The following is a 24,875-nucleotide window of genomic DNA, read 5'->3' on the forward strand; positions in this document are numbered from 1 at the left end:
CAACTGTATAAGAGTGTTCCGAACGGTGTGAAAGTTTTTGCTCACTGGGTTTACTTTTACATAATGTTACCCCACGTCAGGCTACGGTGTAGGTTTGTGTCTCCACATACCTACGTATGTAGCCACGGCGTTGATTTTACACAGAAGTATAAATCACGCTTTAAGCTTTTTGAGTATTGTTTAGTTACTTTAATGCATCACAAAGTTGCTCCCACACTACAAGCATCATATCATCACAGGAAGGAAACTTCATGTAAATGTTAGTGTTTTGTCCCAAGTATTTAGTGTTTTGACATGCTGTCCTAGAAGTAAAATAGTACATCGTATTTTGACAGGGAGGAGAGCTATTGGTATTGCTGAATTCATTTGTGGTGAAATTGTGGCCGCAGAGAATCCAGAGGCCCTGTGGGACGTGAGCGCAGTGCGAGGCATTCCTGGGTTCAGCCACAGGCATGGACAGGGCCTTCCTGTTGAGGGAGCGCTGGTCACTCTGTGACCAAAGTGATACTTTCTCTGCCACCCAAAAAGGAAGCAATGCTATGCCCTCAGCAATAGCAGCAGGCCTGTTGTCCAGCCTTTCAAAGTGCTGCCCTTGTTGGGATGGTCAGCTTGTTTTTTAATTAATAACTTTCCTCCTGTTTGTGCCAAAAAAGCTGATATCTATTGTTAATAGTTTTTAAAAGAGAAATTGGTTATGTATTATAACCATTTAAAAGGAAGTCTTGTGATCTAGTAAATTCATATATATATATATATATATCTTATGTTGTACAGTGATTACATAGTCATCAGTACATTTTCTGCATTGATGCAGTTACAGATTGCAGTCCAAAGTTCTCGTCCAGCACCTACAATACAAATGATCAATTTTGCAAAAACTGCAAAGTTCCTGCAATGTAGAGCATTTTTATTGAAGTGAAAGTGACCATTGTCTGTAAGTAATTTCTGAATTGCAGACAATGGTCCTAATTTGTCTGCAGAACAATTCACAAAATGACAGTGACTTTTTTGAACAGGGATGCTTGCTGGGTATTTGACGTCCTTAATTCCCCCCACCCCCTCCCGAGTGTTTTTATTGGTCACCCAGATAGCCAAAGGTCAGAGGTTACTTGGCTACCTTTTATCACCGCCCATAAAGTGTCTCGGCGGCAGCTGGAAATAGGCCTTGCTAAAATAGAATAGGTGTAAGTCTGTTTTAGCGGAGGTGAGCATGTGTGTGTGTGTGTGTGTGTGTGTGTGTGTTCACTCGTCTCTGTCCAGCCCCGTCCAAGCTGCCTTCCTGATCTTGCCTTCTGTCATATGATGATGATACTGCGGTCAAGGCTTAATTTGACTTAGATGGCATCACACACACATACATAAACACAATGATAGACATGAGCAGAAACACATGATAAACGCAAGCAATATACAATCTTCTATAGTTGATCAGGCTGTTCTCATGAACCATTCGTACATATAGCTACAAAAAGTAAGGCACTGTAATTCGTACGTATTCCCCGTATTTATTACTGTATGCACCACATTGACTGCCGCTGTAAAGGAATGTGAAGAAAGGAGGAGGTCGGGGAGGATGGGCGGTTCTTAAAACACAGGGCTTTCAAGCCGGGGAGCGGAGTTCGTGTCCCGGAAGAACTTAAGGGGAACACAAGACTTTCACCCAGGAAAAGGGTGTTGTCCCGGGAGTACTACTTAAGGGAGCCGCTGTTAAAACCCAAACCACAATCTTGTTTTTAATCTTAAGTGGTCTAAAGCTAAACTAAACTCTAATCTTAACTGTCGTCGCCGCATGACGGTCACCTTTTGTCGGCTAAAGTCAATAGCAACGGCCGCTGAAACGACCGACACCTCACCGGGCTCTGTACCCGGCTCACAGTCACGTTTTGTCAGCTAAACTTAACTGCAACTGTTGCTAAACTCATGTGACCGGTCGCCTTAACTTCGTAGGATATCATACTAATTGCAGTGTGTACTTTTTCATACAATATCATATGAACCCATTCATAAGAATACATAATTGAGCTGTTGAAACTTGGAGTTCTCTAAGACTTCAAATGTGTCCCATAAGTAGCCTTTTGTGACGAGGCGTCAGCACAGTCAGACTAATACACTCTGCATTTGAATTGGGGTTAGCCTGTGATAAGCATTTCAATAAATAGTTGAAAATGTTTCCCTCTCACAGAAACAAGACAGCAAGGGTTTCCAGGAAACTGGAGTGTTTCCACTGTCACTTGGCATTACACGTGTTAGGGCTGAAAAGGCACTTAGTGGCTTTAAGAGGCAAGAGGGAAAATGGCAGAGGATGTACTGTATATCTTCACAAGTGTAAGTTAGAAACAAAAAGAATTGTTGTTGTTGGGTTTGCAGTTTGTCATAGTTGCAGTTGCTTTTCTGAGGAAGGCGCTAGGCTACTTACAACAAGTTTTTTTTCCCTCTTTGCTTTGCTTATCAAAGCGTTGCATAAACCTTTAAATTATAGGGCCAATGTTTTGTTGGGATCAACATTGGGTAAGTGCTGTCTGTGTGGTTGTTGGTTTCCAAAGATTGATGTCGACTCTCATTGTCTTTATTCCGTAAAAACAGCTACAGCTGCTGTGGGTGAGTTTCAGCACGGGGATTTTTGTGGCGACTACACCTTGCATAAACACGACAAAAAAATATCCAAAACGTCACACTTACACAATTGAAGTCACCATATATTTTGCAGGTAGTTGTAGTTATCAAAGAAAGGGTACGTCTCCAGTGAGAGTTGTCAAACAAAGTCATCAAACTTAGGATACACTTGGTCCTTGTGACCTGTTGCTGCTTGGCGGGCAAGACCTCAGCATCAAATGTTACCCTTTCACTTGGATCTTCACATTTTTTCTTATCTTATAGAGAATTGAAATCACCAATCTAGAGCATTCTGCCACGGTCTCTGGAGTAGGGCTGGGCAATATATCGATATATGAGGCTAGATATCGTCTTAGATTTTGGATATTGTGACATGACAAAGTGTTGTCTTCTCCCGGTTTTAAAGGCTACATTAAAAGTAAAGTGATGTCATTTATCTAAACTTACCAGACTGTTCTAGCTATTCTATTATTTGCCTTTTACCCCATTAGTCATTGTATCCACATTATTGGTGATTATTTATAAAAATTCTAATTGTGTTAAGAATTTTGTGAAAGCACCAATGGTTAACCCGACAATATCACCGCAATATTGACATTGATGTATTTGGTCAAAAATATTGTGATATTGGATTTTTTCCAAATCGCCCGGCTCTACTCCGGAGTGCATTAATCCGTCTAACACGTCTTCCTAACATACAGCAGGCGAGCAGATTGTGGCAGATGGAATGCAAAAAATTGTCCAGATATACTAAGAGCCAACACTGCTCTTTTTAAGTCAGCTACAGTCACAGAGATGGTCACAGTAGCTTAATTTAAGAAGTAAAGGTAGATATAATGTAATGTTTTTCTCTTATTGTTACAGTCCATAGCCTTTTAGCCAACGCTGCTCTTTTTCAGTCAACTACGATTCTTGAGAAAGCCTGTCAACATTGCCTTTCACTGCTGTGTTCCTCTGAAACTCAGTTAGGTTGGCTAACAGGTTTGCTGTTGTTCTGCTAACAAGCAGCTAACATTTGCCAAGCTACATGACCTTTTGTCAGCCTTGTTTCTATATAGTTGGAGGGCAGTTTTAGTGTCGAATTTGACCAGGTGAGGTGGAGAAAGCGAGCAAATCTTTGCAAAATAGAGCCAGGGCGAGCGTTTTCTCAAACAAGCGACACGTGGCTTAGCCTGTTGGCTGACACACGGAGCGGGTTAGGACATCTTCATTGAGAAAACACTGAAACAATCTGATATCCGCTTGTTGGCTTGCTCGCATCACGTCCAGTTAGGAGGTGTAAGGCTGCAGTCAGACTGAAAATAGCAATATGTAACGATAAACACAAGGGGCTGTGGTGTTTAGTTGTTTCAGGCGCTAAGAAGATGAAATATGATCTGAATCAAGTCCTGTTTGAGTAATATATCCAACAAATCGGATCAGATGCAAAAATACATCAAAATGGTTTATAATACTAAAAACAAGGATCCTACATAGCAGCAATAATGATTCTCTGACTCTGCGATTTTAAGGTAAACAATAAGTTACGTGATTCACTTTACAAGGGAATATTACAGGACTGTGGAATTGGCAAGCGCAGTGTTTGCCAGACAATATTGGATGGCGTTTAGCCATGTTGAACTTTTCCATGATGACCCCGCAGGCACCCCCGCAGTGACAATGTAGTGTTGTCAGTGCAATGATAAAGGAAGCTGTGTAGGCTTTGTTGTGGTACCGTCGCACTAGCAACCTACCTTAGGACATGACCAAAAATCAAATCTAAAAATACTAAACACATAGACGCAAACGAAAGGGGATGGAGCATAGTGTTAGTTCAAGCAGAGCACTGAAGGTGCACTCGCATTAGCTGATTGACATCAGCTGCTTCATTCATGCCTCCTAGTCCCTGGCTCATTTATCAGGGCCACGTTCAGCCCCGACAAAACGTAGCGACACGTTTTTTTTAAACTGAAACGGTGGGTGGGCTGTTGAACACCCTGTTGTGTGCGCAAGCGCTCTGCCTTTTTATTACCACGAGTTAACAGACACGTCTCTGCTGAATGGGTATCACCTGAGACCCAGCCAATAAACGAGAGACACGCCCACCAAACGAGAGAAAACATAACTCAAAGCAGTTTCACGCCGTTCCGAGGAAACATGTCATTCAACCAGGAAACCGCAGCAAAATGGTGTACACCGTTTTGAGATTGAACGTGCCCCTGCTGTTTAACCACCAGCTGACTAGTAACATCCAGTCCTATTCGAGCAGTTGAGAGATTGAGAGCTCAAATTTAACAGTATGACCATTTGCTGGGTTAGCCGTTTTTTTTACCTGGACCCTATTTTCCCATGTTTTTTGTGTCCAAGTGACTGATGGGAACAGCGACTTATCGGTCCAGTATTGGACCGGACCGTGAGTTAGGCGATGGCGATTTCGGGGCTTTTTCATGTTACAAGAAAAAGGATTTTACTTTTTAACAAAAAGATCTATCTCTGTAGGGATCCTTTCCATAATGTTGTCAGACACTTAGAATAAATTAGAATAATAATTTGAGCCTGTCAGTGGCAAAAACTGAACTTTTAGCGGATGGAAATTGACGGTGCGCATTTTCCCTATAGGATTACATTGCAGCCTGGTTAATGGCTGCTAGATACAGCATTCTCGCTCAATACTGGACCAATTTCAAAGATTTTTGTTTACATTAGTCACTTACACACAAATGCATGGGAAGATATGGCCCAGGTTAAAAAAAATACAGAAGTTACCCTTTAAATAAGCTGTTGGAGGATCTCAAAGCTCAAGTTCTGTCGTGTTGTGACAGTGAAGAGTGGAGCATATTTTGTCAGTGGATGTTGATAGTCTCTTGGGGAATTACGGACCCTCTTGTTTTTTGTTTACCATTTAGTCCCAGTGATTGACTCAGCTGGCCAAGCCACAGCATTTCTGGAATATTGGGTTGAGACGGGAGAGAGATGACAGAAAAACAAACAGTAAGCCAGATATAGAAACGTTATGGAGAGTTAAGAGAGACAGATTTTGTATAGATCGCTGACTTTGTATAGATCCGGTGTCGTCGTTGTTAACGTGGTTGTTTCTATGTGTCTATAAAACTGTCTTTTTGTTATGTTATGTTCATGAAACAGACTGTGAAAACAAATCTCCCTCATGGGACAATAAATATGTATCGATATCAATTTCACAAGACCGAGAAAGAGAAATAGAGAGATACGTTTGCAATAATTTTTCCAATATTTAATTACAAATTTTTCAGTGATGATGAGATTTTTTCAGCAATAGTTTTGAGTGTTTCAGTTCTATTAAGAAACATTAGGTAACACTTTATTTGAAGGTATCTACATAAGAGTGACATGACACTGTCATGAACACGTGAACCCTAAACCTAACTCTAACCCTAACCATGACTTGTTTATAATGTCTATGACACGTTCATGACAGTGTCACGTCAGTCTTATGTAGATATCAGTAGCGTTAATGTTTACATGCGGCCGCCATCTTGGATAACAGTCATGACCAGTCGAACGACGAACGACGTGCAACCAGTAACCAGTAACATAGCTCAAACACAGCGTTCGTGATTCGACTGCTCATGACTGTTATCCAAGATGGCGGCCGCATGTAAACATTAACGCTACTGTCTTTATAATCTATCTTTGTAATAAACTGTCTGTATACTTAGAAAGTTCTCAATGCTTCGGTTTACATGTAGGGACCCTCATTATGCTACCGTTTAAGTGTGGTGATATTTGGAGCCTTGTTAGTGGTGCAGAAATAGTGATTTATCCAGTGCCCCGAAAGCTAGCATTAGCAGCTAACCCCCGGTTTGCGGTAGCTTGTTTCAAGCTAGAGACACATTCGATTAGCAGGAAAACATGTCCCAGAGAGCGTTCGAGTATGTACATATATGTTATTAACCTCTAGGTTCAATTTGCGCCGGAATTGTCCTTTAAGATCAATTTCCAAAAGATTATTTTTTTATTCCTCTTTTTAGTCAACTTTAGCATGGGTTCATAAACTTATGAGCACCACTGTGTATATATATATATATATATATATATATATATATATATACAAGGCTATACAGTAGCAGTAAACTTGGGAGGATTTTTGAGGATTTGGCTGTTGGAACACCACAACAAAAATAGCACTTCTACAGTCAGTGTTTTGGCATTTTTACATCTTATTTCCCCTCTGGTTCTGAACTGTTTCGTCATTTGGTCAAAACTCTGGCTGTGTTAAATATTAAGCAGTCGTAAACTGGCATTTAATACTACTTTACCTCTCTCTGGAAGGTCTAGTCTCTCCCCAGAATCTCTCTCTCCTCTGAGGAGTCGCAGGAGTTAAAGGCACACTGTGAAGCTGTTTTGTGCACACATTCTCAGGAGGAGTGACAGAGAATGTCAGAGTGGCTTTGTGCATGCTGCGGCTCTGCACAGACAAGACACTTTCTAAGGGTTATATGGGTGAATGTGGGTCCAGCATTTCTTCGATGTCCCTCCAGCGTGAGGCAGCCGACGCCTTTTTTTTTTTTTCAAGCTTTGATAGTTGTTGAAGAGTTCAGCCGTGAGCCTGGGTCCAGTTTGTCCTCTGCTCTTTCTAACCCCGGAGAGAAAAGGTTGTCACAAATTCAGCAGCTGACGTCTTTCACAACATGTGAGTATAGAATTCTCAGTACTGTAGAGGTGGAGATTTGTCAGGAATCAGAAACTTAATTTACTCTTTATGTGGAAACATAGGTTGTCTATTATCCTAACACTTGGCCACATTGTGTATTATATGTTAACCTTTTTTACTGTTTCAACTGCGCTAACTTGAAAAGTTATCTTTTGAAGTTGTACAAATGCTTTTAATCAATAATGATAGAAAGTTGCACAATGCAGGCACATATGGCTCTCTATTTTTATTTTTTTTAGTGGCTTAAAAGGTATTTCAAATTCACAAAATGGCTCTATTTGTGTAGTTACAACCATCATTCCTATCAGGAATAATAGCATTCTACTTGCCAGGTGTATTGCTGGGATCTGGGAATGTGGCGACAAGTGAAGGGGCAAGAAACACAAGATGATCATACAGACCCCCCCAGGTTAACCAAACTAATATGAATGAAATGCAACAAATGCAAACTGTACATATATTAAACACACATTTAGTTTGCAGACTGACTTCCTGGTTCACCAGGGGTCAACATTGTAGCAGTGTTCCCAGATCTCAGCAAATGATGCAATATAAAAAAAAATAAGACCCACATTGTAATTAACCTGTATTATCATAAAACTGTTCATAAAGTGTTTTGAGCTCTGTGAAGTGAAGTTTTCAGGCACTGTAGACAAAAATCAAGTCTCATTGATGTCTCTATGTGAGCTTATTATAAGTTACTGTTTATCCAAGGTCCAATAAGCATTTCCCTTTGTCGAGACAAGGCAGCCCAGGTGTGTGTGTGTGTGTGTGTGTGTGTGTGTGTTGTTTGGCACTTTCTCTGCAGGAGGTTAATGCTTCCTCTTCGATCCCATACACATTAGTCAAAGGTTCAGTGTTCCTGTCCCCAGAGCCTTAACCTATCCAGCAGAAGAGATGAGTCGGCCATGTCTGCTCTTTTGGGCACAGACTACTTGTTGTTACATTCCTCTAGCAAGAGAGCAGGGCCCAAATGAGTCAAGGCAAATTTAAGTCTTTATTTGTGTTGCCTGCTGAGATACAGACAGGGTTGGTGGGGGCAGGGCGGGAGGGGGGGGGGATACATAACCTTGGTGGAGATAGAAGTTGATGCAACAGGATGACATCACTGCTGATGATGTTTTGGTCCAACGGATGACTGAGATTGGCCCGGGAGCACTGTAGTCCAAGAGCCAGGTGAGGCGTCAATTACCACAGACAACAGTGAAATATAGCCGTTACGAATTCCAAATGAATGCACTGTTGACACATCACTGTTGCCAGGGCTGAATGATTAGTGTTCAATACGTATTTGACTTCACATTGCCCCTTTAGCCAATATTCATTTGAAGTTCCTGAACTCAAACCCTCTTGTCTTTTCTGATCTCCGTAGAATCGTGCTCAAATGTGGAGCCGCAAAGATTAATCGATCAATCGATTAGTTGTCAACTACTAAATTAATCGCCAACTATTTTCACAACTGATTCATCGATTTGAGTAATTTTTTTAATGAAAAAAGTAAGAATTATCTGATTCCAGCTTATTAAATGTGAATATGTTCTAGTTTCTTCTCTCCTCTGTGACAGTAAACTGAATATCTTTGACAAAACAAGACATTTGAGGACGTCATCTTAGGCTTTGGAAGACACTGATTGATATTTCTTTTACCATTTTCTGACATTTTATAGACCAAACAACTAATCGATTAATCGAGAAAATAATCAACACGTTAATCAACAGTCAAAATAATCGTTAGTTGCAGCCCTACTCAAATGCTAATAATAATGAGACACTTTAATTGATCTGGTAGGGAAAGTGTTTTTGATGGAAGGACGTCTGGTTCAGCTGCAGAGTAGCGCACTTGATCTGAAGTCAGCATCTTGCTCACAGGTCCTTCAGCAGGATAAGCGAGGATAGCATGAATCCATTCTGCAGATGTTGTTATGGTAGCCATACTGTTCCAGATGACTTGGGTCATGATTTAATGAAAATGAGATCAACTCGTACATGTCTGTGTGAATTGATTTGAGTGTGAACATCAGGCTTTGGAACAGCAGATGTCCCCATCTCATGATATCTGCTGGCCAGAACTTTCTCACATCTGACACTTCGCAGCACCCCCTGATGCTAAAAGCCAACTTGCTCCATGAGAATGGGATCTCATCGAAATACATACATGTTATTGGCCGTGGCGTTTCTCCAAGAAGATGCAGAGGTGAAACGTCTGGTCTTATTTTGTGTTGGCAACAAGCTTCCGTGCTATCAATCCCTCAGTCTAGTCTGAGGCTTTGAGCGGATTAGGCTGCTTTGACTCAAAACTTTGCTCAACTGATTGCATAATCGCCAAGACAGAAAAATAAAGGCCTTCATGAAAAGAATGCATTGGACACAAAGAAAGAACAAGTACCTTTTGTTGTGGAGTGTCCCTGTTTGGACCCTGGCTGCCGGGGGACAGGGGTTTCTTAGTAACTTCTCAGATAGATACTTTTGTAATACATAAATCTTTAAAAGCTTAATTTCACCCTGGAAAAATGATGGTGTACTCGTATTTTTGTACTATAGCGTGAGTATTGTAAAGATCTTTGCAGATCTTGGCTAATCCTGGGTGAGAGACTTATCTGCCGTCCATAATGTGAGGGAGTAAATGAGTGGTCTGTTCTCTCCTCACCGATACAGCTTTCCTCCAGCTGTTGGCCAGACTGTTCTCTCTCACTCTTTCTTTTTCTCCAGCCATCTTTACACAGCTGATCTGACTGAAATGCCATAGCAGAGCCAGGACATAATTAATCTTCATCACTTTCCACAAGCGCTTCTTACAAGATCTTCTATCCAATGTTGATGTCTTTGCGCTGAAGGAGGTCCTTAGAAGTCACTTTATCTTATACGACGGTTCAACTTTTCTTGTGGATGATGTAGACATTTAAACGTCTTGCCATTTTGACATGATTCAATTTGTAAGCCCAACATTTCTAGCTTAACTGCTGTTTTGCAGTCACCTCAAGTAGACAGCAGACTGCCACTGTTTTCAGCTGACAGTCAAACATTGGTACACACCTTCCTCACTGTGCTTGCTTGGTGTAAAATGGCCTTGCATAGGCCTGCAACTGGTACCAATAAGCCTAAAGCGTGATTTATGGTTCTGTGGAGGATCCGTGCAGAGCTTTCGCCGTAGCCTACTTAAGTGGCCAAAAGTTCATACTTGTGCGTTGGTGTGTGCGTCGATCTCTTTAAGAGAAGAGCAGGGTCGGCGTGCGTGTGGGTATGTGGGGAGTGTGTGGTAGAGCGAGTGAGAGAGTGACGGTGATTATCTTTGGAGTGAGTCGCAACTCTAGACTCATAGTGGGAGAAACAAAGTGTCTCCCCTGTGTTTTCTGACCATGGTGGGAATTCTGTAGCAGGAAAAGTTAACCCTCTCCTTGATTTCATGTTGTTTATGGAGAAGTAGAACCCGGACATGAGAACTGCAATGCAATGAAATGCAACTCTACCAAGCCACAGCCGAGCGACGTGCGTCGCCGCGACGTGTAGTTAAATTTTTCGAGAGGTGCCCGTCAGGCTATGGCGTAGGGTTTGTGATTTAACGCAGAAATAAATAAATCACGCTTAAGTAGACACTAGGAATCAAGAAAAGGCAAAGGATGAGAAACGACAGTAGGGAGACAAAGACCAAGAGTTGAACTTTCTTTATCAGGCACCGCTGTCTTGTTACGGGTTTGTTATAGGCCCAGTGCATCGTTCTGCATGGGTCACTCAGCGTACTGAATAGACCCCTCCTGAGCCAAGGGGTGGATGGACACGGGAGATGATCTTTACAAGGAGAAAGGGACTAAGTTTTCAGCATGAACTCAAACACTTTCATTTTGGCTCCATTGGGAACATTGGCCTCCCCTCCCTTGTTATTATCTTTCTTTTTATAGAGAGTTCTATTCATGCACCGGCCTTTCCTGGTCTTTGTCATAACACTGTTTTCTGCATTGCTTGAAAAAGCAGTGTTATACTAGCCATTATCCTGCCAGTTAACAGCAAGAAACACATGCTGACCAAGTCCGGTTTTCTCAAATGTGCACCTTCATCAGTTGGTTTAGGATTCTTTCAGCCCCAGATAGCTGTACTTCTGGTTTATCCATGTGTTCTCACCATTGCATTCCCAACGCATTCTCATGAACAGGTTTGTATGATATCTTACCAAAACATATGCACAACTATTCATATGCTATCCTACAAAATTATGCTGACCGCTGGCCAGTCACTGGAAGAACAGTCACGACAGTTAAGTTTAGCTGTCCTTACAATTAAATTCAGACAATAAAAGGTTACTGTGAGCCAGGTACAGGGCACTGGTGTCAGTGTCCATTGCAGTTGAGTCATCTTTTCTGTCTTCGCTGGCAGGTGCAAAGAAGTTGCTGGTGACACAATGTCCAGGCCAACAGAGGGACTGAGACGGCAGATTGATGAATTTAAATACAAGGGAACTGGCTAATCCGGATTGGGGAGAAAATTAGAGGGAATTTTCACTCCATCCAGAAAAACGCGATTATGCGATCGCATAATTCAAGGCATAATCAGCCAAAGTCCTTATATTTATGCGGGGGCCACATTTTTTCAAATATGCCGCACTTTCGCCGCATAAATTGCCGATTTCTGCGCACAATATGCGGGGCTTGCATGATTTCATAATCAAAAAAAAAAAAAGTCACATATGTCTTATCAGAAAGTTGATAAATGTTGTGTTTACTTCACACAAGAGCAGCCATTTTCCCCTGTTGCCATGGGAACGTTATGAAGTGACGTAATTACGCGACGTGAACATCATCAAAAAGCTGCAGACCCCCCGATGAAGCCACGATGAAACAGCAGTTTTTGCAAGTTCCCGCAATTTCATCACATAAAATTACATAAATATACCGCATATTCCATCGTATTTTTTAAGAAAACGTGCTGCATAATCAAGGATTTTAGCCCGCAACAATCACAAAAAAACTCTGTATTTTTCTTGAAGGACTGGGAAATGAGAAAAAAAAGAGAATTTGGGCTGGCTTGTACTTTCTTGTGAGCTATTAAAAAACTTTTGTTTTTCAAACTGGCCAAGGCGGTCAAGAAATACTTTCAACAGGTTTGGAAAATTGTTGACCAATACTGTTTAACTATAGTTAAATGCTACAAAAAAACTATAAAAACACCACCAGAGGCCAGAGAAATACCTCTTAGATTGGGACAATTAAGAGCTTTTTGTTTTTTACTCTAATGCCCTGTTATTCCTCGTTCTCTTTCTGTCATTTGGGACACTGGAAAATTCTACATCCCAATAATCACAGAGTTTTCATCAACTGAACGTTTTCCAAAGATTCTTGACAGTTGAACCCAGTGTAAAGAATCATGTTCATGCAGCTCTAAAACCAGGAAGTATCTGGTGAAGAGCAAGACAAGGTTTATGTCTGAATGATTTACCACCACGCTGATTAGCACGAGATCTGACTTTTAAAGGAGGATCTGCAGAAAGTACCAAGGCTTCAGGCAAAATGTAGTGTCTCTGTGTCTGTAGTCTCCTCAGACAGTAGCTAGCGAGAGTTACCATCGATGCTTCTCCTCACCCCTGTGGCGAGATAGCTCCAGCCAGCTCATCAGACTCTCTCCTCATTTGGCCCTCAAGATTTTCCCTACGCCGCCGTGCTGCTAACGACCACTGATGGCTTTTCCTGAGACAACCCCATCCAGAGTGAAACATAATGCTCTGCATGGATTATCTGTCAGGCTGATATATAGCACATGGAATGTGTGGGTGTTGGTTATGTCTAGCCCATGCATTTGTTTTCAGTAGTATTTGTACTAAATATAGCCCCGACCTCTGACCAATACTGGCTACAGGTTACTGCTGGCAGGCAGTGTTGGGGAGGTACTAGTTCATTTAATTACAAAATAAAGGTAACTGTAATCCATTACAGTTTACTGGGGGAACAAATTGTGTTTAAATTACAGTTACTTATGAAAATGTTTATGATTACATTGGGGATTACATCGGAATATGCACAATGTCTTCTATTGCCTTTTCCAATCACAGCCGTTAAGTTTGATGTGATTGGTGTGTGATGTGGTGATGTGATGTGATGTGATTTTGAAGAACAGCCACTGTGGTGGCTGTTCTTCAAAATTAAATGATTATATTCCTAATTCGTGTGATTTTAAAAGGAGTTTGACAGTAGTCAGTGTTGAGTACTAAGGTTAATGCTGCCAGGTTTAAACATTTGCAAACAATGTTGTTAAATGTAATAAATAAAAGTAATTAAATGCAATAAGTTACATTACTATTACATTTTAGTGTATCATTAAATAGGGTAACTTTCCAAAGTAACACTGCTGTTACAGTTTATGTTGCACAGCACTTTTAAATACCGAGGCACACCTGAATATGGGAGATACCATTTTAGAAATTGTCTTTGTGTTCAACTTTGAAGCATATTCATGTAATACAAATACTGCTACCTGTAGTAGTAGTAGTAGTAGTAGTAGTAGTCTATATCGACAAAGTTCCACTTCCGGGATAGTTCAGGTGCTGCCGGACATTCCGCCGGATGGCCCTCATTTTCAGTCGGATGTCCGTCACCTTCCACTTCCTTTGTGCTGGCATTTTAAACTCTGGTGGATTTGTGAGGACTATGGTTAACTGCTCCTCAGATCTCTGCAGGGTGAATCCAGACAGCTAGCTAGACTATCTGTCCAATCTGAGTTTTCTGTTGCACGACTAAAACAACCTTTGAACGTACATAACCAAACAAGTTCCTTCCCGAGGCTATTTTGCAGAGGCACTGTCATTGTGTCCGGGGCTTAGCACCACCCAAGATGATTGTGATTGGTCCGGCAATGCAAGTCTATTTTAAAGGTGAACAGAACATCCATATCAATATCAATCACTATCCTTCCCCGGTTCCAAACCAGACTCCCATTACCTTGGCTTATGTTTTCCCAATCCTAGTGAGCTTGCACTCACACATTGATTCACAGTAATCTTTGATGTATATTTAATGAGCTGCAGGGTAAGTGTTCATTAGAAGGAGTTCCTGTACTTACATTTGACTAAACCTTTCGGGGCTATTGAATAATAAATGAACTGTATTTAAATGTACTGTATATCCTGGTGTGCTTCTCCACTAATGTACTGACAATACACATCCAAATTCAACTTAGGAGTCCTTGCATTGGCACTAGGGCTGCTCCATTGTGGATCATAATCACAATTATTTTTGGTCAATATTAAAATCACAAATATGTAACACAGATTGGAAAGATGATGCATTTATTGGAATTAAAAAAACAGTGAAATCAATAGGAAAAACACGTTGAGCTGTGAAATGTCCCTTGATACTTTTCCCAGTTGAACTTTTTGAATTCCCCTTAAAATAAATAATGTAAGAAATATATTCAAATGTTGGCTGACTGAGTTTAGCCTTTGGGAGGGGTGAAAGTACACGTGTCATCCACAACACAAGACGAAATAAGAGTTTATTTGCAAAACATTCTTGATTAAGATTTTTTTGTGATCATTAGGAGAAGAAATCGCGATCAAAATTCCATTAATTTCACAGCCCTAATTGGCATCATTAGCATTTAGCATAATTTGACTGATTATGATTTTGTATTAAAATAAATACATTGTCTCACAATCCGTAAGTAACTTACGAGACAATGGTTGCGTTGCTTTATTTTATCAGGTCTCTGATAGTCTCACATTGCTAGACCCTCCTCCACAGCGCTGCGGAGGAGGATCTGGCTAGTCCACACAGCATTCTGGGTAGGGAGAAAAACGTGCTCTGGTTTATTGCCATTTCTTTAAACCAATCCCAATCGTCTTGGGCGGTGCTAAGCACCAGCCACGGCGCCTCTACAAAATAGCCTCAGGAAGGAACTTGTTTTGGTGGAACGTGTACGTTCAAAGGTTGTTTTAGTCGTGCAACAGAAAACTCAGATTGGACAGATAGTCTAGCTAGCTGTCTGGATTTACCCTGCAGAGATCTGAGGAGCAGTTAACCATAGTCCTCAGAAATCCACCAGAGTTTAGAACGCCAACACAAAGAAAGAGGAAGGTGAGGGACATCCGGCCGAAAAGAGGGACATCTGGCACCTGAACAATCCCGGAAGTGGAACGTCGTTGATATAAACTCGGTTTCTGTTGACTCTTTTAAGTCATCGGTCTTCTCTGATCTTCACAAGTCAAATTAGCCCAGCTCAGACGACGTAATAGCCTCTTGTGTAGATCATTAACAAGCCACAGTATTCTCTCACACAGTACAGGCATGCTTTCTTGCCAAATCAATAGTTATACTTTTACCAAATATTGTACCAGGCTATACTTAAATACTGTTCGACTATCATGTACAGTTACTGAAGCTCTTTATTCTCGCGGGCGGGAATTCTTAAATGTACATACACTTGAGAGAGTTTTATTCTTGTGGCTATTAGCGCTCGCAGCAGTGGAAGCCTGAGGGGACGTTCTCAGAAAATGTTTCATCATTGCTTTTCATTAATGTCACACTCTCACAACTGTTTTGGAATGCCCACACACTCTCACACCCAAGCACAGAGTAGCAAATGGCATGTCTGTCCATGTAAGTTAGACGGGAAACATGCTATTTCCGCTGTAAAGGGGGATCTATTGCCACAGGGGTCAGAGGTGAAAGTTTAAATATCGAGGTCACACAGTTGCACCATCTGGCCTGCAGAACCTCAAAATATCTGGCAGCACCTTCCACCTCCAACACTTATTATCCAATACTTATTATTTTGTAGAGTTCAGTTTGGATCTGCGATGTTATGCGTCTGAAATATTTGTACGGGTTTTGTGTGGGGTTTAACGATTTTTAAAATCGATTCTTTTCCCCAGAATTGAAATCTTTTATTTATTTATTTTTACCAATGATTCACTTAAATATGTTCTGTTTATACGGTACCGCTGACGGCGACTACATCATATCCGTTTCCAGCTAAACAGAAATGCAGAAAATCCATGTTATGTTCTTCTTTACAAATGAAATAAATATCTGACTGACTGACTGCTGCTTTTACCGGAGTTAATAACCAGATTAACAAGTCGCCCAAATTACCATTGATGCTGTCAACACATCCGGGACCGTACTTCTGTTTTTTCTCAATGAAATCACATGCTTCAACAACTCCAAATGATGCAGTAAAAGCTCCTTAATTTCCACTTTGAATGTACAGTTACAGTATACCGCTACCTGAGCGTCGGTGCATATATGAATATTCACACGTAGGTTCTTAAATGTGTATACATGACTTCTATTTGTACTTTGGGGCTGATTGCTGGCATCAGTCCAGAGGTGTCCGGATATCTTTGGAATCTTGATATTGTTTTTAGTATTTTTGTGTTTTAAGTCTACTTGGCAATTTCGTTGAAATATTGTATATACTATTTGGTAAATCTTGCATATACTATTGTAATCTGTTTGTCTGTGTGTAACTTGTCTGTATCCTTGACGTTACATATCCGGGATTGCTCCGGTGCCGCAGGTAATTCCAACGGATGTGTGTATTTTCCATTTCCTTCCGCTTTCTTTGTGTTGGAATTTAAAATTTGGTGGATTTCTGATGACTATGGTTAACTGCTCCTCAGATCTCTGCAGGGTAAATCCAGACAGCTAGCTAGACTATCTGTCCAATCTGAGTTTTCTCTCACACGACTTTGCAGCAGCTCTGTGTGGAGCGTAGCGCTGCCCATGACGATTCTGTTTGGTTCACAGAAATACCATTAAACCAGAGCACGTTTTCCTCCCATCCCCGAATGCTGTGTGGAGTAGCCAGACACGCGCTTTGGAGGAAGGTCTGGCAAAGCGAGACTAGTCTGTAACTGATGTTGTGTACGGTCTCTCTTGAGAATGAGACCCTGAGTCTCAATGAGATATCCTGTACAAATAAAGGTAGATAAAAAATGTATATATATATATATTCATACATTTTTTATCTAGGCCAATAGCTGCGAACGGTGTCCTAACATGGACACATTAACGTTACAGTTTGAACGCCTCATACTGCATTTTAGGATCATGTTGTACTTGTTTTGTTTTAACTCGCTGCTGCTAACTAAAGCATTTAGTGATAAACCTAAGCATTTCTAATGCAGCAGTGCAACCAATTGGTCATTCCACACTGGTCAGACATGGTTCGCTCTCTCCTGCTGTTGTATAATTAGTCAGGGCGATGGGGTCTGAGTCGCAGACATTCTCCTCTGACTAATGTGCTTGTGATCACAGTATGTAAAAACACACCAACGTGGATACACACACACACACACACACACACACTGTAAGATATCTCACATGCCCTTTCTTATCACGGGAAGGAACACCGTCAAAGGTTATTTGCAGAGGCTTACGTGGTGTGTTCATTTCGAACCAAATGAAAACAGCAGCAGACAGAGAAGCAGTCTCAACATAAATAGTCTGCTTGGCATAAAAAGTGACGGGTTGGATTTCCTGTAGTACAAATGGGGATCCTGTAATTCGCTCATCACGTCACGTTGTCTCTAAAGTGAAGACATGAGCCAGATAAAGAGGGCTAAAATTGGGCTTTTTATTTGATGTGAGAGTGGGACCATAGGATCACAGCTGGCCTCATTGCAGTTGTTACCATCATCATCATCATCATCATTGAGAGAATAGAGTGAGAGGCCAGGGGAAGGTTGTGGGGGTAGAAAGAGAGAGGAAAGAGCTGAAAGAGAGAAAAGAAGAGTTAGTGGGAAAATCTGTGAGTCAAATGAGGGAAAACCGTTTCACAGTAATCCAGAATCATGCGACTTCCATTAAATCTACTTGATACAAGCGTGTAAATAGAAAAGTGAGTTTTGTGGAAGAAGTATTCAGATCCTTTACTTAAGTAAAAGTACTAATGCCACACTGAAAAAAAATACTCTGTTATAAGTCAAAGTCCTGCATTGAACATGTTACTTAAGTAAAAGTATGTATCATCAGGAAAATGTACTTAAAGTATTAAAAGTAAAAGAACTCAATGTAGAAAAATCCTCCCATTTTAGAAACTGGAAACGATCCAAACTGTTGTGTGTTTAATGGTCCAATCATTTCAGCTGGACTTGTAGGCCGTCATATTGTTGGCTAGTTTCATTTATAATAAAACATCGTATTTTATAAACTACATGTGTTTTGTGTGAAACAATCTAAAGTAACTAAAGCTGTCAGATGAATGTTGTTGAGTAAAAAGTACAATATTTCTGTCTGAAATGTAACGAAGTAGAAAGTGGCATGAAAAGAAAAGACTCAAGTAAAGTACAAGTACCTCAACATTGTACTTGAGTAAATGTACTTAGTTAAATCCCACCACTGGAAATAGAGTATAGAGTTTGAGCTCAAATTTGTACTTAAGTACAGTACTTGAGTAGATGTACTTAGTTACATCCCACCACTGAGGCCAACATCACGTGTATTGTTATCAGCCAGTGACGTACTGTGTGGAATTGTTCTGGATTGTGGTGTGTGATAGTAAAGGGACTGTCCTGCATGCTAATGTGTACAGATTGCTAGGTGATATGAACAGAAGACTGAAGGGCTTTCAAACTGTGGGGAATGTGCGTATGTTACAGTATGTTGCATTTGTAAACCATCCTTCCGTCCAAGTGAACAACGGCTGCAAATCATCTTTATTTGACTGCATCATTTTTAGGCTTTTCCAGAAAGACAACGAGACCCTCTAACTATACATCAGTTCAGCAGCCACTCAATGTATTCATCTTTTTCTATTTTTTACCCTAAGCTTTTCTGTTTTCTCCATCTGCCTGCAGCAGGGTGGAGTTTTCTCCCTGCTTCCTAGCTTGGAGAGAGCTCGTTAAATGTTGGACCAATGTTGTTGGACAAAGTAACTCTTTCCATTACATGAGTGTTTTTGACACCAGCGGGCTAAAGGAGGGGCACCTCTGTATATGCGTGCATGGAAAGGGCTTATTTCTACAAATGTCGGTATATGCCCTATTATGTTTTTCAGAATGATATTTTTCTGAAACAAGTCTTATACACTGAATAAGACACAACCTTTCTTTGCACAATGTGGGCGAGTAACAAACTAGAAGTGTGTGAGAGAGGGCCTAACCAAAGGGACTGATGTCATTCTATCAAACTATATACTCTATTTCCAGTGGTGGAATGTAACAAAGTACATTTACTCAAGTACAAATTTGAGGTACTTGTACTTTACTTGAGTCTTTTCATTTCATGACACTTTATACTTCTACTCCGCTACATTTCAGAGAGAGATATTGTACTTTTTACTGCACTACATTTTAGATTTTTGCACATAAAACACATGTAGTTTATAAAATACAATTTTTTATATAAATTAAACTAGCCAACAATATAACGGCCTACAAGTCCAGCTGAAATGAATAGCCGATCATACACTGAATTTGTTTTTGACGCTTTTTAAGCTTTTTTTCGTTTCTAGATTCTAAAATGTGAGGATTTTGCTGCATTGAGTGCTTTCACTTTCAATACTTTAAGTACATTTTCCTGATGATACTTACATACTTTTACTTAAGTAACATTTTCAATGCAGGACTGTCTCATTTGAATACTTCTTCCACCACTGTCTATTTCAATGCTCCCTTACCCCTCCTCCCCCCACCCCTCACCTCCCACATCCCACATCTACCGTCTAAAAGGCTTTTGTGACAGACCTCCCACATGCGCGCACACACACACACACACACACACACACACACACACACAGCAGGGGCAGCCTTTAGACTAGCGCGAGCCACTGAGCAGCCAGCAGCAGCAGCAGTAGCTCTCCTGATCCGGACACACAGCTATTGAGGGAGAGGGAGGAGGAGAAGGAACGGTAGCCAAAACCCACTCCTTCAACTCCTGCTGTAATCCCTCATGTCCCACACCGGGGGGATACTCTGCAGGGATTTTTTTCAGTTTAGATTGGGACTGTACGGTTGTCCACTGCTCACACAGGTAGGGGAGCCTCCTCCTGTAGAGGGGGTTCTGCTTATTTTTTTTTTTGGCAAGGCTTTGACTTACTTTACGGTGACTTGTTTGAAGTGTTGTAATTCAGGCATTCCCAGTGTAAAGTCAGCTAAACTGTGTGACTGATCATCCTAATTGCACGAGTCCCATTTGGCTCCAGGGGCAGGTTACTATAAAGGTGCTGAAATGGAGAAAGTGAGGGGAGCTCTTCTTTCACGACTTATGTCTATGTTTACCGGCATGGCTGGTGCATTAAAAGTGTGTGTGTGTGTTTATGTGCTCATATGGACGGGAATGCATCCACAGCCCCAAACTTGATACTAGCAGTTTCATGGGCTATATAAATGTGTTATGATGACTTGATTTGGAGCCTCCTGTCTTGGCAGATAACTTTTCAGGGGAGATGGAATTGACCTTAGTGGAGAATTGACATTGACAGCTACCAGAAATCTGAAAGTTTGCATGATAATTGGTCTGTTTTTTGGGCTATGGTCTGTATTGAGTATGGTAATGCTGACTAAGGATGTACGATTCAGGATTTTTAGTTCACGATACGATTTTCTCACAATGTTTTTAACAGAATGAGCTGCAGAAAATGTTTAATAAACTGTGCAAAACAACAGATGTGCAGTGGAAATTTTTATTTAATCTTAAATAACAAAAATTTAACAAAAAGTTAGATTTTTAAAAACAATTCCCACATTAAAATAACTAAATAGAAAAAATATATCTTCAAATAAATAAACTGAGACGACGTAGTGACTTCAGAAGTCAAACAGGTGAAATCAAAAGTAGATTACGCCCTAGGCCGTTTACATTTTTATTTATTTTTTTTATCTCAACCAGTTGTAATCTTTACACATTTATATTGATTTTTAAGCGATTCACGATGCATCATTACATCCCTAATGATGACAACTATACTGAGCTGACTAGATCACAGGTACTGACACTGAAGATACACTGTCCAAATGGCATGCAGGTCATTATATAGAAGCTAACAAGCTCTTTTTCCCGCATGTGGTCCGCCAATGTACCAATCAAAACAAACTCACTGCGTTAGCAGCAGAAAAACATACACTGTGTTTGTCTGTGACCAAGAGCCACCAGATTTGTTTCCATCAGCAGCCTGACAGTGCGGTCGTCCCAGTGCGCCATTCCCTTGGCAAGTTGCCCCGGCCCAGCCAAGGAGACCTTGCAGTACCCAGTTTGTGTACGCCTACCAAGCTCCATTACAGAGCCCCGTATTCACTAAAGCTGAGATGGAGCTATCTATAAGTTCCAGAGACACAGACAGCTTCTTTGTGCAGCTCCTATCCCAGCTGTAGAATCGGATTGGGTTATCAGGACAAGCCTCATCATGAGTTAGTTCTTGGGAACTTTTCATGGTCAGTAGAAGAGGAATTATCTGACGCCTGCACAATAACTTGGCGGAAGAAAGTACACGCTTGTGTGTGTGTGTATGTATGTGTGTGTGTGTGTGTGTGTGTGTGTGTGTTTGTGTTTCAACCTCTTTAGTGTGACTCTCAGTATGTCGAGATTTTGTTTTGCTTTGAGTTTCGGAAGCCAGGAAAAGCCTTGAGGCCTTCCTTTCTCAGTGAGGCTGATTTTCCAGTGATGACTACATTTTTCTGATTGGGGCACCCTACTTCCTCTTTACTGGACTTTGGTGTGGCGGTGTGTGCATGAGTGTATGTACAGCGTGCGAGCATGTGCATTTGTGTTCAGTGAACACCATCTGCATTGCAGCATTATCATCTTATGAGTGAGCAATCAGATCAAATCACATCAGTCAATTTAAAGTCTGTGATGTCCATTCATCCATCCGTTTTCTAAACCAGCTTGTCCTGTTCACAGTTCAGGGGATCAACAATAACATCAACAACTGATTCCTCTTCTGTTATGCCCGTATCCCTCAGGTGGCACAGATTAATCCAAATGGCTTGAGAAAGTGCAGGCTTCTGTGATTTCATCGTTTTTTCCACAGTGCATGCCACAGACCCTACTCATTTCCTGAAGCTGGTAGAATAGGTGGACATGAGCCAGGATTTAATTTAACTGCAGCTGTTTTGGCCACACCCGCACAATCTCCTGATACCCCTGCTTCTCTCTATGATAGTTCCTGACTCCAGTGTCTCGATGAATCCTGTGTGCCTAGAGAATACACATTTATTTCTGAAATAGCCAAAGTATTTTGGCTCTAAAGATACTTGAGTGATTGAAAATGAAAGGGTTCTGGAAAGTAGGGCTGTCCTCGGTTAAAGAAATTCATAATCGACTAATGATTTTGTCGACTAATCGATTAGTTGATTTAATCCATAGATTTGTAAAACTTAGTTTCTCAACAAACAATCATGCAAAATGCAATACATTGTTTTTTAAGTTTTTGTTTACCAGATATATGCCCATAAGTTTCTTGGAAATAAGTCATTTATTATTTAAAAAAAAAGAATAAAAATCACTTCTTGTCTAAAAAAAAGTCTTAGTTGACTAAGACCAAAATGACCGATTAGTCAACTAATCGACTAAGAGGGGACAGCCCTAGTGGAAAGCTGAATGGTTGTTGATTGTCGTCTTTGGCTTAATCTAATTCTAATAGAGCCTGTGTCATTCTTGTTTGTTTTAGAAGTCATCCATACCGAAGGCCCCCTGGACGGCAGCCTCTACGCCAAAGTTCGCAAAAAGGAGTCTGTTGAAGGAACGGTCACAGTGAATGGCCTCCCACCCACTGCTGTTGAACATGCCCTTCCTGCGGTTGACCATGCATTATCAGTGAGCAGCGACTCAGGAAACTCTACTGCCTCCATCAAAACTGACCGAACTGATGAAGCGGCAGCAGCCACTCAGGCTTCTACAGTGAGCCAGGCACACCTTCCTGTAGGCGAGGAGCTACCCTCAGTCCATCACCACGCCCCAACTGCACAACAACCAATTAGTCCCCAAGAGAAACAGGAGCTGGAGCAGCTGCTGAGTGGCTTGGAGGGGCCCATGCATCGACAGGGCTACCTGTCCACCCCCACCTCTGCTGTTGGAGGCATGCTTCACCTGGTCCCTGCCCAGGTCCATGTCAATGGGCACAACAGCATTGACCGTGAGACGGACATTTTAGATGATGAGCTGCCTACCAGTCAAGAGGGCAACAGTGTTGACAGTCTAGGGACATTTTCCTCCACAGATGGTCGGGCTACACCGGCTGATCTTTACTACCAGCCTGGGTCACATGTAAATGGCCAGGAGCATGTGCCGTATCTGGAGCGCAGTGTCCCAGAAAAGCCTCTGGAAGCCATCCAGCCACAGGTTGGCATATCCAACAAACCTGTCACTTTGACCCAAAGTGATTCAGCCCCATCCTCGGGTGATTACATTGCCACGCAGAATGGCAATTTGTACCACTCTCATTCATTTGGTGCAGAGCCAAATTCTATGCCACAAGCTCCCACCCGCACCACCAGTAGCAGGGATGCCGTCCAGCGGGGTCTCGTGTGGCAGCAGTTTGGCGTAACGGATGAGCCAGTAACGGAAGGCTTTACTTTCAGTCCACCTCCTTCTGTAGCAGTGATGCCTACCCACCACAGCCTCCCACAGTTCCCTCATCGCCACAGTGCCTCCCAGCAAGAAATTGAGCAATCTATTGAAACCCTTAATCTCCTCATGTTGGACCTGGAACCAGGCCGTCCGCTGGTGCCAAAGTCCCAAAGTGCTCCACTGCGGGAAAACAATGTTGTGGTGACCACCCAGCCGTCCTTCTCCCAGAGCCAACCCAGGCCCTCCGCCCAGGCTGATGCCGCCATTCACGCCCACTTTGGTGGCCCCATGTCCAGCTTGGCCAGCCACTCGTCACCGGCTCAGATGTCACCTGGGAAGCCTAATACACCAGAGTCTGCGCCTGTGCAGGGATCTCTGAGTTACACATCTGAAAGGGCTGGAACGGGTCCTTCATCACAAGCCTCCTCCACTATAGCTGGTCACTTCCAGCTCAAGCCCATCAACAGCTACCCACCAAGCACATTGTCCCAGTCTGCAGAGGTTTTTGAGCCCCAGAGAAGCCCCAGTGCTGCATCAGCATCACCACAGCCAAGAGAAAGTGAGCAAGATGAAGTGTTCAACGTTGAAGGTCTGGTGGCCCAAAGAGTGGCTGGTAAGATCTCACATTAAGTTATTTCATCTTGATCCATTTACGACCTCAGCACCTTCAATTTAAAGAAATAATTCGTTTTTATCCAGCAACAGGTTGCATCTTTATACATATTTACGTGATCTCATAGATTTATATAGTCTGCCCCGTATGATAAAATGTTTTCCTGGGGTAAAACCAACCTTAAAATCCAATATTTCGGGCGCCTGGATAGCTCAGTTGGTAGAGCGGGCACCCATATACAGACGTTTACTCCTCGACGCAGCGGGCCTGGGTTCGACTCAGGCCTCAGCCCTTTGCTGCATGTCATCCCCCCCTCTCCACTTCCATGTCTTCAGCTGTCCTGTCATTAAAGGCCTAAAATGCCCAAAAAATGATCTTAAAAAAAAAAAAGAAATCCAATATTTCCACAGACACTGCACTGTTCACTGCCCCAGCCTTTTAGGCGAGGGCATTGGCCTTGACCTACAGTACATCCAACAAAGAC

The 24,875-nt window shown here is 41.8% G+C and overlaps 1 protein-coding gene across 12 annotated transcripts in view; it reads left to right on the forward strand.

Annotated features, from left to right (window-relative positions):
* The window catches only part of tns1b (tensin 1b), a 239,726-nt gene that overhangs the window by 185,577 nt on the left and 29,274 nt on the right, over positions 1-24,875 (forward strand). For all 12 annotated transcript variants that reach the window (XM_078263162.1, XM_078263173.1, XM_078263161.1 and 9 more), the window contains one exon: positions 22,880-24,391. In XM_078263162.1, coding sequence (XP_078119288.1) covers positions 22,880-24,391 — 1,512 coding nt within the window. The remainder of the gene's footprint in view (positions 1-22,879; positions 24,392-24,875) is intronic.

The sequence above is a fragment of the Sander vitreus genome, chromosome 11 (assembly GCF_031162955.1).
Source record: "Sander vitreus isolate 19-12246 chromosome 11, sanVit1, whole genome shotgun sequence".
Classification (NCBI taxonomy): domain Eukaryota; kingdom Metazoa; phylum Chordata; class Actinopteri; order Perciformes; family Percidae; genus Sander; species Sander vitreus.